The 17655-nt window shown below is 38.9% G+C and overlaps 1 protein-coding gene across 1 annotated transcript in view; it reads left to right on the top strand.

The window, feature by feature from the left end:
• Positions 1–5018: 5018 nt before the first annotated feature.
• Positions 5019–17655, top strand: part of GDA (guanine deaminase) — a 13621-nt gene continuing 984 nt past the window's right edge. Inside the window, exons 1-7 of the mRNA XM_009581640.1 lie at positions 5019–5104; positions 6745–6916; positions 9482–9569; positions 10815–10920; positions 13662–13689; positions 15090–15197; positions 16255–16362. Of these exons, the coding sequence (XP_009579935.1) occupies positions 6755–6916; positions 9482–9569; positions 10815–10920; positions 13662–13689; positions 15090–15197; positions 16255–16362 (600 nt within the window). The 5' untranslated portion in view covers positions 5019–5104; positions 6745–6754. The remainder of the gene's footprint in view (positions 5105–6744; positions 6917–9481; positions 9570–10814; positions 10921–13661; positions 13690–15089; positions 15198–16254; positions 16363–17655) is intronic.

The raw sequence follows: 17655 nt of genomic DNA, 5'->3' as shown, positions 1-17655 counted from the left end.
GGCCGGGCCGTCTCGCCGGTCGGTGGGGAGAAAGTGGAAAATTTTCGCACTCGAAGTGCTCGGTGTCTGTCGGCAACAGAAGGGAGCCGCGGGGAAGGGATTTCATGCTTGCAGGAGCTGGAGGTAACTGGGATGGAGCGTTGTCTCCTTAGCGCGAGTCTGCAGGTAGCCGAAATCTGGTTTTGAAGTGTGCTAAGTGTTTCCAAAACAGTAGCGCGCCCGGACCAGGCGTTCTCTCAGTCTTCTTTCGGTTTCACAAGCGGGTTGTTCATTCTCCAGGTATCAAAATAATGATTGTGACTAATTGCAGCGTACCCCCTGTAGTCATGCACAGGCTTCTGAGTGAGGCTTTTTTTTTTTCTTGTCACAAGAAAAAACATGGCATATACCCGTAGAGAGTTAGGAAGATGATGACGTTGGGCATGTTTAGTGGTACAAGCCAAATTTAAAACATGCGTTGCACTTACTGATAATGCAGGATCGATTCTGGCAGGGAAGCTGTATCATTCCCTTAACGATATCACAGATGAAACTCAGTTTCACAGTGCACGTTGCGTAGGTAGACTGGTAATTTCTTATAGACTCAATAATATATATAGGTACCGTATATATAATTTAAAAAGGTCATTTTCTTTCTTGTGGCTAAATAACAGGCTTCAGTGTGACAGGCTTCAGTAGCATTTGAAATCTGTGCAAAGCACACTTTGAGCCCTTACAGTGTTTATTTTCTCTGTTCATACAGGTCCATGAGGACCTGTTTCAAGACAGCCCTCTTGTAGCTCTTGAGGAGTCTGGTGCAAGGCATAGCAAAGTCTATGAGAAGCTGTATTTTGATGTACGGGAGGGGAGTAAAAACTTACATGACTATGTATTGGCTGGTGTCAACTAAAAACAATAGAGCTGAATGAAAAAAGGGTTTGGTTTGTGTAACTCGGGTGCAGGATGCAGAAACTCGTACCCCATCCTGCTCTCTCTAGTGGCAGTTTCCGGAGAAGGGTTCCTACTCAGCATCTTTAGGAAATCAAGACCTTTAAGTAATTTTCTTGAAAAACAGGTACCTTAGTAAGCTATACCTAGGGATTTGTGCTCTCAGTCACTGTCTTCCCTTCTCCTAGTGAACAAGGATTCACATTGTTTTCCTTGCATAAATTAGCACCTTCCCATGCACTTGTTTTAAAAAAAAAATTTTCCAGTAAAACACTGTAGTCCAAAAATAAAATTCCCACCAGAGTACAGTAACAAGGACTTTCATTTTCTCTTATTTTTAATACAAATTCTGGGCATTTTACTATTCCAGAGTCTGATACAGTGAGTTTTGGTACCCTTTAGCCTATTAATCATAATTGAACTTCATGCAGAACTTCCACTCGAATCACGGAAGAGTTGGCTTTTCGAGAATGACATGGTGGTTAGAAAATTGCTTACCTTTACTGCCCAAATTTACACAGAAACTGTTTCAGTATTGCTCCCAAAGAAGGAAGTTTAACTAAATAGGTATCGTTCTATTGCCTCATGTTGCTGACTCCATTGAAAAATCTTGCATGGTCTCTGACAGGGTGAACAGATCAGCTTTTGTGAACAGCCAGATCCTGTTCTCCAGTATGAGTCCCTGACTGTCCTCCAAGGGACAGGAGCGTACAACCAGTGCCACAGAAACACTGCCCAGACCCCCACTGCATGTGGGGATACTTGGCTGGTAAAGGCCACAGATGAAATGTCAGCTGCCTGTGCTTTGCCTGTAGATGAAAAGAGAGCTTTAGCAAGGAAAATGCTGCTGTCGGATATGAAGACCCAAGTTACTGTTAAGTTAGCAAAATAAGGACTGTGTTTAACAGAGCAGTTTGCAGAGCAGTGTGGTGCCGCTCTTGAGGAACGGCAAATAGAAAGAATAGTATTCCTCAGGGTAAAGAAAATAGAGACAGGTGCAAAATGTGGGTTATCATTGAAATGTTGGTGTAATTAACTTAGCTGAGTAGAATATTATGTAAGTAGAAGAAGTGTTAAGCTAAAAGCTCCTGTTGAAGGCATGAAAAGAGCAAGAGTCGTGGAGTAAGAGTTAATATTGTTAAGTACTGCCAAACATAAGTGTTTGATTTAAGCCAGCTGGGATAGCAAGTGATGTGTGTTAGTTGTACAAGGAGGAAGGTTCCAAGGTGCCAACATCCACCTGGAGTTCGCTGCTTAGCCTTTCTCAGCAGGTTGGGCTGTTCGTTCAGGAGCTGTGTCTAGTAAGTGCTCCTGTCTCTCATCTAGCCTCAAAATTCCAGTTTTGGGAACTAGGCAAGCAATAGGCATCACGTCTCTAATTGCAAAAGTCAGTTAATCATTGTGGGAACAGGGAGGGAAGAGAAGCATGTGGGAGGGGAAAGAAGGATGGACCCCTTACTCATGTTTATTTATGAATGTCATAGCCAGAAACAAAGTAACACGGGCACTGTTTGATCAAAAAAACCTGTGTTCCTTCAGCCAGTATCGTTCACTTTCCATTCTTTTGGTAGCAAAGTTATTTGCACTGTGGTGCTTGGAGGCAGTCAGGGTTTACTGCATCAGGGTTGATGCATAGTTTAGTGGACCAGCTATGCGTTGATGGAGGAGCTTTGGGTATCTCTTGGAATAAAGAATGCCTGAGCTAGGCACCAGCGTAGGGAGGTCTTAGCTCCTCATCTTTGGATCCTTTACCTGCATCACATGGGTGATACATCAGATCTGATCAAAGTGTTTGGGCACTGGTTAATCCTGCTTTTTGTGATACACCTTTCCCAAAGTGCTGGTTATTGTCTTTGTCTTCCTTCTTTACAAGCTGAAGGTCTTAGTCTTGCCTGTGCACGTCTCTTGACCCTGTAGTGACTCTGCCCTAGAGTTTTTTCTTGCTTTTACAGTGTTAAGGTCCAGAACTAATTTAAAGGACCAGTGCATCAGGTTGGTTACCTTGAATGTACAAGCAAATACTCAAGCAAATGTCCAAGCCTGGGACCTCGAATACCTTAAAGCATTCAGTGTTAGAACGGTGGCCAGAGCAAATGCATCCTAAAGCAATGGGGAACATCTCTTGGGTGACCAAGGAGTTCTGTGGGGAAGTTTGTTTGAAAAGAGTATAGATGTCTTGCTGATTCATCCATTGCTGCATCTGACAATAATGGACCAGGTGTCAGGTGCAGGATTGCTTTCATGTGTCCAGCTCCCTTGAAACATATGTTCTTCATTCTTCCATGATTTAAGTGTTTTATTTATCTGCACTCTAAGAGTATATAATAGTCACTTTTTTTCCATGGCAACGCCTGTTTCCAGAATTTGCCATCTGGTGTTTCACGTTTCTTTCTCTCTTTCCTTTTTTTTCTTTTTTTTTTTTTCTTTTTTTCACTAGCTCTAGCATTACTCATTCTGTATCCATTTTGACTTCAGCATCTGAGTGACATTTTCTTTATTGCTCATCAGAAGTTTCAGTAGGTCTGTATTCTAAGCCCTCTGCAGATATATAGCTAATCAAGCTGGCTATATTCCTTTTTAGAAGGAGAGAGATGCTGCTTCATGTGAAGTATTAATGGACTACAATATTCTTGCAATTTTTGCTAGTGTGGTATTTATTTATATGGTATGTTTTTAATAGTTTTTTTTCTGTCTAAATGTTTAAAATATCTGCTCTTTAGACAATGTAAATCATATAAGCCATATGTGCGTTTAAAAGACAGCCAAAAACTTCTTGTCTACAGTTTAGCAGCCTTTGCTTATTTTTCTGTATAGAAAGAATAGAAAATGCAAAAGGTAATGTCATACACATAAAAAAACGGGTGTGCAAAAAACTGCTAAACAGTGCTCTTTTGGTCCTCTTGATCTTCCTCCTAAGTTCCTTCCTGTTGCCTTTGTACAACTATTTGATCTTGCCTTTACATGTTTTTTTAATTGCTGCCTTAGAAACTGCTGTCATGAGGGTAACACAGGCCCTCGGTGTGGGAATCTTCACAGGAGCAGAAGAATGCCGATAGCAATAAGATTACTCCCTTGAACTTAGAGGAACGAGCTCTTATACCAAGGGAGTTAGAAGACCATGAGTTGGTTTCTGGCAGAAACAGTGGTTAGGTAAGAATTCCTGAAAGCCCAGGACAGACAGTCTTTGGCTGGGGGAGGTGGCAGGGTCCTCTACTCTGTCGAGTGTTGTGGAAACCCACATCCCGCCTGGAGTGGGCATTGCAGTTCCTAGACTCCCTACTCCTTGTTTCTTGGAGAGTTGTCGTGCCTATTATTGCCAGACCAGAGAATTTAAGAGTTGAGAATTCAGCTGCCAAGAGCCATGTTGTAGATTAAAATACCATGGAATTTAAAAATAAACAGAAAGTGTGCTAAAATTCTGACTTGGCAACAGAAACTTAGCAGCAGTAGAGTCGATGTCCTCTAGGAGTCAAATGGGGCTGAGTTAGGCTCCAGATTGTAGTTTTTTTGAAATAAACAAAGATATTAGGCATGCTTTTAGTCTGTTTTGGAAAATGAAAAGATTATCCACATTTTTTCCCTCAATTTCTTTTCTCTTCCTTGGCACTTAAAAAATAAAAAAAACCCAAAATGAATGACATGAGCAGAAAATCAGAAAATACTTAGCTCAGTGCTGGTCAGTCCTAGGCAAAGCAATTAATTTGACCTCTCTGGTTTTGAATACTGTAATTGCACTCCTGTTAGGCTGTCGCTCACCTCCACAACAAGTGACCCTACTGCTAGCATGGTGGTGCGTTGCAGGAATGTCAGCGGACACTGAATTCTGTGCGGTTCTGCCCATGTATTACTTGACAAAGAATTAATTGTTTTCTTACAAGTCACAAAGTGGGTGTGATTATTCACTGGATTGTGAGTAGGTATTTCAAAATCATGCTTGATAGTCAGGAAGAACAAGTACTTCAATGCAAACCTATCACCTTTGTACTAAGTGTGTAAAATCTGTTTTAAGATATGACTCTTTTTGCCTTCATGTAAAGCTGATGTGGGATACAGATTTAAAGTACCTAACTGTGTTTTCTTTCTTTCAGATTGTGTTTTTGGAACAAACTGATCAGCAAGAGCAACTGGCTAAGAAGTGGGAGTTCAAAACGTCTGACATAAGAGAACTGAGTAGCCAGTATGTGTTTTGTTTAGATTAATATCAGCAAATGCAGTCTATTCTCTGAGTGAAGTAATGCGAGTCTCTGTGAATACGTTTTGGCAGAGAGCACATTAAATCCAATCTCATGGGCAAGACTCCCTTTCAGCCCTGTGAGAGCTCTTAGCCCAAGAGCTGCCTGCGTCCTGGATGGGACTTGGAGGGTGGACAGTCCGTGTGCTTTTTGCATTCCTTGGTTTGGGACTGCAGCCATGGCTGAATTGTGCTGGCTGCTTTACACTGCACTGAACAAAATGCCATATTTAGCTTTCATACATGACCTCTTCTGTGCTTACAGAAGTAAGTGACATTGTTTCTTGAGATTACATTTTATATCCATTTTGTTAGCAGCGCTCTGTGCCTAACTACCTCGAAACTCTAGACTTGGTAAATGTAGGTAACACCAACACTGCAGATATAAAACTCAATTGCTTGGGCTTTGACACACTCCCTAATAAAAACTAATAAAATTAGAAGATTTAAACCTAAACACAGAGCCTTGGATTTCTAACTGTATTGCAGCTAGAGCGTTTCTTTTTTCTTCAGCCAGTGAAATCCCCCACCTTTCTGGTGAAGTGAAATAGTTTTGGATTGCACCTACTATGCTTTGCATGTAGTAGCACAACTGTGAATGACTTGTGGCTTAGAACCTAGAGTTGTAGCATCGTTTTAGTATTCAGTTGTTAAAAAATCTGTATGCTTTGTTGGAAGGCTAATCATACAGAATACATGAGTCACCAGATGTTTTCTTCACTTGAAATAGCCTGAGGAAAATGGAAGGTGCTGGGAATATGGATCAGATTGAGAAAGATCTTTCAGCATTTCTAGCATGCAGGAAAACAGGAAGAAGGGGAACTGCAAAGAGATGAAATCACTGTTCATTCAGAAGTCAGGGAGAAGGGAAGAGGAGTGAGAGAAATTTATACTGTATGGAGTTCCAGCACAAAATAAAATAATTATAGCAACTTCCTGGTAATGTTGATATATTCATCCCTGCTATTAAATGAACACTACATGGCAACAAACATTTGTATGTTCCATTGCAAATATGTCTTTCCTGTCAAGATATTGAGCAGAGCTTTTTTTCACCAGTGTCTGTGTCTGCGTTTGTAGACACAGTGGCTGTTCTTCCATTAAATCTTGAAATTCATTGGTTGAATATATATGTAGACACATTCATAATGTAGAGGAAAACTGGGATATCGAAAGTTACAGTTTTGTAAATATAATGGTCTGGCAGCTAGAGATGCAAGACTGTGCCCAAATCCTCTTTTTTTTTCAGGTGGATTCTATGGTGGAGTAATTGTAGTTATTGTGAAGTCAGTTTGGTTCTATTTGTTGGTATTTAGTCTGGGTAAATACTAAAGATAATTGGATTCATCACGCTCTAATATTGTTTTTCTCTCAGTTAGCTATATATGTCTGTGTAAAAGTTATTATTCAACTGCTTCATACCGTAAAAGAAGTATGGATAGAGGTACAGTAGGAGTTGATAGGCTGATGCTGAAAGAGGAAGGTTACTTGCCATTTACTCTGGTGGATTTTGCTCAAACATACTGTTCAAAGCAAAACTACTTACTGTGGCAAATTCTGTGACATTTTGGACTGTTGCAATCTAGTGAATTCTTCATGCCAGGAATGGTTGATACACACATTCATGCCCCTCAGTATTCATTTACTGGTACAAGAGTAGATCTACCTCTTTTGCAGTGGTTGACTACCTACACATTCCCAACAGAAGCCAAATACAAAGACAGTGATTTTGCAGAAGAAGTGTACACCAGAGTTGTTGTAAGTACTGCAAATGTCATTTACCTACTTGACGACATTCATATTTGTGAAATAGATGTATGTTTTCAGAAGCTCAGCAGAAATAGTAGAGCATGTTTTAGTGTCATGAAAACCAGATAAACCCAACAGTATAGGCACTGTTCTAATTGCCAACCAAGATTGTCCCCTACTAGTTCCAGTCTTGTTTGTTGTTGCTGATAAGACAGTTCATTTAATCACATGGTTAACAATGAACTTGTTTGTCATCTTTTCAGATATCTGAGTACAATGACCAACATCTAAGAGTACTCTCAGAGCTAGTATAGCCAGCAGGTGCTGACAACTCCAATGCAGAAATAACCAAATGTGGCAAAAAGAAAAAATTCAGGGGGTATTTCCTTTTCTGCACAAAAAGCCTCTATTATGAAATTGTGTTTTGCACAGACTACATGAAAGAGAAGGTGCTTCTCACAGACCACAAATCTGGGGTGTTTTGGAGTAACGAAGGAAGACATTTCTACAGCTGAGATCCTTGTAGCAGGAATACCTTTCACTGCAGGGGCTTTAGATGAAGTCTGTCAATGGTATTGTGGCACAAAGAGAGAGACTGTGTTTGAGCTAGGCTGGTTCTGAGCAATATAAAGGTTTGAAGGTCAAATTCCACTTGATGAACAAGAAGCAGTTAGGTCACATTGCAGAGTACTGATTCTGTCCTATAACTGAAATGTATTCTTTAATATGCAGACTGAAATATCTGCAACAGATTAAATGTTTTGGCCAGCATAAGTTGCCTTGCATTTGTCTAATACTGTGACAACATATGTTGTCAAAATAATAACGTAGTGAATCTGAAATAAATAGTTACACTGTCCTTGCCACACAAATTTTTTAAAAATTACTTTCTGCCATCATAAAGAAGTGGGAGCAGCTTGTTCATAAACTCTAGTGACAAGCACACATGCCTTCATCTTCTTAAAACATAGAGGTGATCTCACCTTCCAGCTGTGTGCCTCAACATACTGTTAACGTCTCCATCAGTCCAGATTGGGTGACATCAGCACAGCTGAAGTACTCACTGTGCAAGGTGCTTAATAACATCACCTGGAAAAGAACTGCCAGTGAGAGATGGAAGTTAGTTGTAGGAGCTTCAACACAATGGTTAGGCTCTCCCCAGGTGTATCCAATAGGACAAGGTCAGGAAAATGTCTTCACCCCCAAATGCTGCAGACTACCAGTTGCTCTGCAATGTTTGATGGGGCTGATAATAACCTTCAACTGTTAGAAACAGGACTAAACCTGCAGGGAGCACATGTTGTTTCATATGTATTTTTGTACTTTTGGAGTTGTAATGAAAACATAGTGAATTTTTTCAAATCAAAATTCTGTTTCCAATAAACACTTCCCAGACTCGGTAAAAGAAACAAATTAGGCGAAATTTGCTAGATTTTAGCTGGAACCTTCTCTGGTCCCTCAAATTTTAGGAAAGCCAATTCTTCATGCTGATGTTTTGGAAATAGAATGTTTTTACATTTCATTTAACAATGATGCTAGGAATCCTGAAGTAGAGAATTCTGGGGTTTAAAATCTAAGAAAGACAAAGGTAGTTTGTCTCAGTAATGACATTGTTATTTTTGAGACTCCTTTTAGGAACCCTTAAAGACATATTTTTAATTATTGGCTTTAATTTGAATATTGTATGGAAAAGACAGAGCTTGGCTTTATGTTTGTCAAATAATTACCTCTGGCCATTCTAAAAAGTTGTGTTGGATGTCCCACCTTCTGTCTCATTAAAAAAATAAAATAAAATTCTCAAATTACATTGTAGCCAGAATCCAAAAATGTAATTTAAACCTGTGTGTTGGATGGGTAGTCAATGTAGTATGCATTAGTCCCAAGATCAAGCGAAGCTGTACATTTCATCGTGACTTAATGTAACTTTAAATGGCTCTTCATTTACTGTTATGTCCTCCAAAAGTAATATGAACAGGTATCGACCACCCTCTCCTTTCAAATGGTATAATTATATAAATAATTAAAGTACACTCTGAGCAGTTGTTCTCAGTTTACTTTTACCTTGAACTTTGTTACTTTGTATTCAGAGATAACAAAGGGTTTTTATACGTGAAAGCCTGGCTATTTTTCCCAGCCACATCAGGTGGCCAAATGGAAACCACTACTTTTTCCCAAAAGTCTTGCTTTGCTAACATTAGGTAAACAGTGCTTCACTGTGAAAACTGGAGAGCCTTTCAAAACTAGGAAATAACATAAGTGACTGGTTGGTTGTATTTCTAAATATAAGTCAGAATTTATTTCCAATTTGAGTGAAGGAAATACAGACTGGTTTCTATGGGTTCAGCCATTGTTAAAATCCTGTATGGATTTGGAAGAGGAATTTTTGTATTTATTAATACTCAGACTTAAAAAAGCTGTTATGAAATTAAAAATCTATATTTTACCTTCCCACTTCACTGCACAATTTCACAATAACTAAATGTTCTCGCAGTTTGAAATCAGACTGCCTGTTCTGCATTTTGGCAGCTTGACTATTTTTTTTTCCAGACAGTTGAAACTGATTTCTTTTTATAGAGACGAACTCTAAAGAATGGCACGACTACAGCTTGCTACTTTGCAACAATTTACACGGATACTTCATTACTTCTTGCTGAAATTATAGGTAAGACTAACAGTGAGTTTTGAAGGATGTTGCACAGACTGTTAGTTGAAGGAAACAGAACTCAGGAGTTTCAGACTAGCTAGGCATCTGTCTTTCTACTAATTTGTTTTTTATTGTATCTGTCATACTGTGTTCCCAAAATCCACCCTAGTTACCCTTGTTCACTTAACTGCCTCTTTCCTACTGTTGTCTCTGCTAGTCTGTTCATTCCCAAATCAGCTGCTGGCTGAGCTTGAGTTAGGTCTGCTGGAGTTGTTCTTCAGCTGCAGTTCTCTGCTCTTTCTAGCCTTTTGCTATTTGAGGATTGAAGGGCTGAATGACAAGAGGTGCAGTCAGTGCATTAATTTCCTGATACTCTGAAGTTTCAGAATCAACATCAAAAATCGCCACGCACACTCTGAAATGAGAACAGTGGGAGTTGCATCAAGATCTTAACCCTCCCTTCTGTTTACTGTTGCAAATGCCTGCTGTTTGAAAGTGGTGTGATTCTTGCAGGATTTCTCAAGGCTCAGCCAGCTCCCGAAGTGGAGCAATTTAATGAGAATCTCAGTTTCCATCAAAAATTCCCTAGTCTTTCTGATTTTGTAGGAAAACCTAAAACTTTGAAGCTGTTGTATTCAGTAACTCAGACAGTAGAAGCGGACAAAAGAGGTCTAATTTAAAAGCTTAGACTTTAATGTTATATGCATTCCTTTTACACGTGATTTCTGAGTCCTAGCATGGATGAAGCTCAAGAAAGAGGCTAGAAGTAGCTCTGGTAATTTTCTCCATCCAACTGCACGTGGGAGGCATGTTAGGAACCTCATTCCTTTCTCTTAAGGAGAGGTGGTTTGCTTGTGCCTTTTTTCAGATCAACGTAATCGTCTACTACAGCTTCTGTACTTTGATGCTTGTGTTTCTCATTCTCTACTTCACAGTGGTCTTCTTCATATACTACCATTATGAATTCTGGTTGTGGTCAAACTACAGTAATCTAGTCCTCAATTATAACATTTATAAAGTTGGGTACTAATGTGGAAGAGGAGAACTCCTATTTAAATGTTTTGGGTTTTTTTTCTCTTTCCTTTTTAGCCCTGAAAGTCTCATGGATGGTCCCAACTTAAAGATAAGAAAAGAGCATAAATTCTGTTCACCTTAAGTGAAGCTGGCTGGGGTGGAATTTGCTATTTTGATTTCAGTACAGGCTTTGATAGCAGTTTTAAGAACCAGTGATTCTGAGTTTTATATTCTTATGCATCTCAACAGATAAATTTGGCCAACGAGCATTTGTTGGAAAAGTCTGCATGGATGTGAATGACAGTGTGCCACAATACAAAGAGATTACTGCTGACTCTGTCCAAGAGACAGAAAGGTAAGGTGATTAAATTGGTGGCACAACCTTTAGACATAAGACTTTTTCATACATCTGAAAAGTGAATGTGAAGCTGACTAAGAACCCACAGGTGTAAATTTATAAGGAACAGATTTTTTCTTCCGACAGTATTGTTTCCTACAGTTCTGGCAATTGCTGCGCAGCCCAAGCGGTTTCGCTGTAGCTCTTCCAAAGAAAGGGAGAAGCTACAGCTCTAGGATTTGGAGAGAATATGTGTATGTTGTTGTCTGTTTTCTGCCTCCTCTTTTCCCTTCACAGCTCTGTGTGTGGAGGTGTGTGACCTGACATGGAATGGTGGGGTGGCCGCCATTAACTTCTGAGTTATTTCCTTCCCCCGTTTAGGGTAAAGCTTTATTCAAATTGTAAAAGTCAGCTTTCATATACCCCATTTTAAACATGCTGTGGTTCTCCTCTCCTCCAGCATAGCACCGGCAGAATGACTCTAACTTGCAGCTCAGAGAGCGAAGGAGAGTCAAATCAAGGCAATGTACGTGGCAGAGGGGACCCAAGACTGAGTACGGCAGCCTGCTGTCTTAGGTTTCCCTTGTCTTTCACATCCATGCTCAGAAAATGCTTAAGCAGATGTACAGCTTTTCTCACAGGACTATTTATTTACTTATATAAAGGTTTCAAATATCATGCTGAAAGAGAAAATAATAATAAACAGTAATATAAACATCTTATGGCACTTACGTGAAGCTGCTACCTTATTTTTGCAAGTCATGCTAGAAGAATGCCAGTAAAAGATAGAAAAGATCATGGATTTCTAATGGTGTTTATATTTAAAGACATTTTTAAAAAGTATTAGTCATTTGCACTCTACTAACATTTGTTTTCCTTCACATAAACCCTCATTTTTTGTCATACAGCATGAGTCTTTTTCTGCTGAATGGGCCTGAAAGTGGAAGAACTTCCAGTTCTGATATTTCTGATTTCAGAATGATCCAAATAGCTTTCTTTCAAATACCTGCCTTGTGCCTCCAACTCCCTTCTGTTAATAACAAATGTTTCTCAGCTTTGGATGAGAGTGTGCCACAAGTACTCCAGAGCTGTCTAGAGAAGAGCGCTGTGTGCTTGTCGGCATTGATCAGGGGCACTTACCTCATCAGGCCTGAATCGCAGCAATACAATTGCAGAAGGATGAAAAAGCTCTTCCTTTAAGAGGGAAACCTCTGTTGTTTTTTTTTTTTTTAAAAGAACCTAAGAAATGTGATCTGTCACACTGTCAGAAAATGTATTACACCAATTTCAGTTCTTTACAGTTAACCTCCGGAAATATTTATACTGTATGCATGGAAATAATAACAATTCCAAGTGCTTCATATATTAAATCTAAGTTCAAGTCAAGAATTTGAATCTACCCTTCTCCTGCAAAGAGGGTTGAATAAAAAGTTAGGGAACTGAAATCTAGAATACGTTAATGTGGTACTAACAGTTGTAGTCATCTGGAAAGAGGAGGACCCATTTTCAAATCTGTTCTTCTGCTACGGAAGACAGTGGTTTGAACCTGAGCTTCTTTCCTTCCTTTCAGTTATGAAACAATGCTGACATTCTTCAAAGAATGTGAAAAAGAATGAAAACAGCCATCTGGAGGTTTTGGATTATCACCTGAGAGTTATCTTATAGTTTCTGCTCCAGTGAATATTTTATTGTATCAGGTGAATCAGTACGAGGAAAGACAGACAGACGATACCTAATTCACACTGCATTTTGACTCTCAGAGTTAGGCAATGGTGGGCTCAAACTCCTTTGGTCGTTGCAGAAGTTTAGCTTAGATGTCTCACTTCCAGCTGGTGATCTAGCACCAACTTCAGTGTTGTGAATCTAGCCTCCAGCATTATTTTCTTTTCCATCTGAAGATATTTGACAAATTTTATTCAGTGTTTGTTGTGACCAAAATTACGGGTTTTTCTGAATATAAACTATGACATAAAAATTCACAGAGGTCCTGTCCAGCACCCATCTCAAACTGGCTTTTGGAAATTATTTGCATACACTATGCATATGAGTTTTTAAAGAATTTCTTCCCTGCAGAGTCAGAGGAAGCTTTATTTGCTCATCTGCATTATCCATATTGACTGCTTGGGGCTTTTTCGTAAAGGTCCCTGAGATAGCTTCTTTTATTTAACAAAGTAAGTAAATCTATACTGTATTTTTCATAAGGTAGATAATCTATATACTAACATTAATGTAAGCATTTCCAGAAAATCAAGGGTCCTTTAAGTGAATGAAGACATATGCAACTACTGTAAGTGAGGAATGAAATACTGCAGCATCTTTTAAAAGTAGTATTTTAAATAATAGCATATATTTAATGCTGTAATTTAAATTCATGGACAGACAAATTTAAGTGGTTTTTTTTCCCTCTAATATTGCAGCTGTAGCTTATAATTATGTTTTCAATGAATTTAATGTAACATGGATTTGGTTTTCAGTGAGAACTCAGAGTAATTACCACGTGTCTAATGTTAATTATTGCAAATGAAAAAAATTCTGCATATTCAGGGTCAAATTCACAACTAGCATAATTTGGTGTAACTATCCTGACTTCGTTGTGTTGCTTCTTTTTATTTCATCTGAGAATCTGGCCCAACTTTCTATAAAAAATTGATCTATGTTTGAAATGCTTAATAGGGTATCTAAGTAAATATTTTCTGTATTTTTGACAATTTATAACACAGATGACAGATTTATAACAGATTTTTTCTACCCTTTTTCAGATTTGTTAAGGAACTACTGGAAAAGAAAGTGAGTTCTCCTTTGTATTGACTTTTGTATTCAGAAGATATGTGTGAATATATGAAATACTTAATCCCGCTGACAAACTCTGCTGTCTTAGTGACAAATCAATAAATATGCATCTTTCTGTGTGGTAGACAGATATCATCACTCTGAAAAATGTTCTGCTAGCTATGTTGTTGAGAAACGCGCTTATAGCAGTGTAAATTCAGTTTCAAGTGGTCAGAGTACAGCGGAGTAATGTCCTGTGTGTGTTCTCTATTGACTTTAAAATGTTCGGCATCCTAGAAAGGACCATTTTCTGTTAAAGAAAGGTGGAAGTCAGTCGATCACTCGGTAGTATATAAATAGACTAGCAAAAGAATTTCTCACCAGCAGAAATCAGTGTTTTTACAGTACAGTTACTAATCCATTACCAAATTAGTATTTTGGGTCAGCACATGTCTTCCAGTGTGTTTCTAAAGAAATTCAGGTTTGCACTCCTGAGGTGAAGATAGAGGTTTACACTCCAATATTACAAGCAGGGATACTTTTCTTATCAGCTTTTTGTTTTCAATGGCTTAATTTGTTGACATCCAAATATTCAAAAACAGATGCCTAGAGTTTAATGCCTAAATCATATGTATTAGTAGAGTAAGTCGGCTAATTTGCAGAAGTCCTGAGCTCCTTGTATCTGGGAGATGGTATAAGAAACTGCAAACCAAGTTATCATATACTGTCTTCTAGTGGTGCCACATACACAACTATTGCCTGTGGCTGAAGGCAGAGTTTTAATGCCATTGTCTATTTTTTATGAAAAATTTAATCCAGAAGTGCAAGGTCTAAAGTAAACATCTGTAGCTCTAGTCTTGGTGTCTTCTCCACTGTTCCCTACTGCGTAGCATATCTGGTGCTACCACTAATCTTCCTATCTAGGGAGTTCGTTGCTGTTATCAGTGGAGCAGATCGAACAAGAAAAAGGCTTTGGTTTTACAGAACTCTGCAGTTTTGCATCATTACGTCTTTGATATTCACAGAAGCAGAACTCAGGAAAACGTCTCGTCATTCATCTGACTTATTTCTCCATAAGTAATGTATACTGGACTGTCAGCAAATATGAAAAAGCATCCAGTGCTTCTCTTGAAGTCTGGTAAAATCTCAGTGACTCAATGAAAGAATTCTAATGGAAATAACTTCTTTACTAAGTCTCATTAAAACTGTTTTCAGAAGAAAACTTTGATTCTCTATTTCTGTGATGAAATTTCTAATAAAAATAAGGAAATGACTATACAGCTTAATTTGAGTTGGCAAGGATGCAGTAAGCAATAAGTGATAGAGACAAAATGTAATTGCTGTGTAAATGCTTGTCTTAGTTATGGTTACTGATATATAGATGTAGAATCCCAAGCATGTCTTTGTAATATTTTCAGTATCCAAGGGTACAGCCTGTAATAACCCCCCGCTTTGGCCCTTCCTGCACAGAGGATTTGCTATGTGCACTTGGCGATTTAGCACGGGCTCGTGATCTCCATGTGCAGGTAAGCTCTGAGAGCTCTGTATACAATTTAAATAGTTTGGATAGATAACATACAGACCAGGGAGTTTTCATAATTTCAGCAAAACACTTAAACCGCGTTCTTACCTTGGAGCCTGTCTTCCAAATTCCTCTGAAATTATTAAGAGTCCTCTGCAAGAACACTGTGACCCGCACAGGAAATGGGAAGGCTCTTAGCTGGAAGGATGCACAATTCAGCAAGCCCCAGCGCGTGGTGACTAGGAGACTGGCACCCAGTATCATAGGTTAGAGCAACCCTTGGGTTGCTAAAGGTTGCTCTCCCTAGTCCAAGGTTGTTACGTCTGTCTCTCCACTTTCTGCTGTTTCTGTACAGAGCAGATTTCAGCAGATGAAAGAATTACTCATCTTTGTATCTTATTTGACATTGTTAACATAGCTGTAGGATTTCCAGTGTGATGAAGTTTCTGTGTTTAAAAAAGACATGTTTCAAAGCTTACAGGTATGTTGAAACTTTAAGATGTTTCTCTTTTTGTTGCACCATTCTAAGCATATACTGTTTTAAAGCTATCCTACATTAGGATTTTTTGTCATTACGAAGTGGGCATTTTGCAAATATATGCTCCAATGGGAGTACAGGAGGATCAGATTTTTATCTGAGACCAGGAATTAATCAGCCCATCCGTAGATACATGGAGCAGCTACCTATATGTTGCCCTGATCCCAGGGTCCACTCTGTGGTAGGCTGTTTCTCTCTTTTACCTCACAGTCATATGTATTCTTTTATTTATTATTTTAACATTTGCCAAATACCAAGTGGGCCATTATGTCACCAAACTACTGGGACGGACTATCCAGGCATACCATCTCATACCACTTTTAAAGAAACAAACGGAGCTACTCTTTTGGGTCCCAGGGACCTCTCCGATGAAAAGAGAAACCCAGGGACTGGATCTAACTATAGGCTTTTTAACGACAGTTTCTATCATTATATGTTTAGCACCAGTAGATTGCTCAGAACATTGTAATGTCAGGTTTAACGCTATTTAAAGCACTCATTGCTGTATATTTTCTTATTGCAGAGCCACATAAGTGAGAATGAAGAAGAACTTAAACTTGTGGAGAACATGTTTCCTGCCTACCAGAATTACACTGAATTGTATGATAAAAACAAGCTGCTTACCAGCAAGGTAGCTGCATAAAAATTTCCACAGCCTAGCTTAAATTTATCCATGTAGAGAATATGATGGTTAACTGTAGTTACCTGAAAAGTTTGTATTGTTTTGTCAAGGTCAGTGACATCTGGGGGAAAGTAAATTGGTTTTATGTTCTCTGTTGCACAGGTGTTGGTCAGGGTATTGGAACTTTAGACGAGCCCACACTTTTCCTAAGCATCTTAGGGGAAATGAACAATAAAGGTATTTTATGCTTCCTGATCCATTTTCCAAGGGCTCCAAAGAGAATTGGGGCAGTGGGATCAGCAGGAGTCTAGGTAAAGCTGATATTGTAGGAGCTGGTAATTCTTAGGCAGTACCTAGTTATCCTTATATTACAATGCTCTTGCACGCTGGTTTTGCCTGAAGATTTGTTCTATGGTGTTATGACAGGACCAACTTCATTTTTTGGCAGTTTCCTACAGAAAAGCAGCTTGTCCTGTTGTGTTCTGTGTGTGAATCTCACATACAGACAGGTACACTTTACTGTTGTGACTATCCAAAAGCACTCTATCTCATTAGCTGATTTTACCAAGTATTGGGAGGCACAGTGGCCTGAAGAGTTGAAATTCATTAAAACTTTATGCTGGCGAGATAAATGCAAGCAGATCTGATACCAACCCACGCTAAGTACTACGGTTGGAGTGCCTCTAATAAGGGCACATCTTATTAGGTGGTGGAGAGCGCATGCAAAAGTGAGTATGAGCAGCCTAACTACAGTCAGAGTGCTTAAACATCAGTCAAATAGATTTAAAATTTAGGAGAGAATTTTCAGAGGCGCAAAGGGCAGCTGGCAACTTCTTGGGAATTAGCTATTGAACTCCCATTTCTGTCTTAGAAAATGTACCCCAGTATATTACTTATTTACTGTCCTTTTTACCTGAGAAACCAGTATGGACTACTTAAGTATTACATGTACACAATATTAAGTTTTGTTCTCTAGCACAGTCCTATGCGTGCTGTTTTGTTTCATCAGCGTACTAAAGAGAATATTAGTGCTGCAAAAACATACGTCTTAATTCTGTCAGACTTTTATACGCACAGCACTGAAAATGGTCACTGAAAATCAGGGTTACTGGTGCTTTCTGGCGCCAGGCTCCTGGTTGTTTGGGGAAGCATTCTGTTAAACACAAGCATAACAAAACCGCAGACATTTGCCCCTCCCCAACCACCAAAACTAAAACACCAAATAAATTTTTTTTTTTCATGTTTTAAAAGTATGTTTTTCAGAGCTCTGGATAAAATACTTCCTTTTTTTAAAAAGAAGTA

Source organism: Fulmarus glacialis, unplaced genomic scaffold (genome assembly GCF_000690835.1).
Source record: "Fulmarus glacialis isolate BGI_N327 unplaced genomic scaffold, ASM69083v1 scaffold24947, whole genome shotgun sequence".
Classification (NCBI taxonomy): domain Eukaryota; kingdom Metazoa; phylum Chordata; class Aves; order Procellariiformes; family Procellariidae; genus Fulmarus; species Fulmarus glacialis.
The sequence above is the reverse complement of the archived record's forward strand: the minus strand, read 5'-3'. Positions and strand labels throughout refer to the sequence as shown.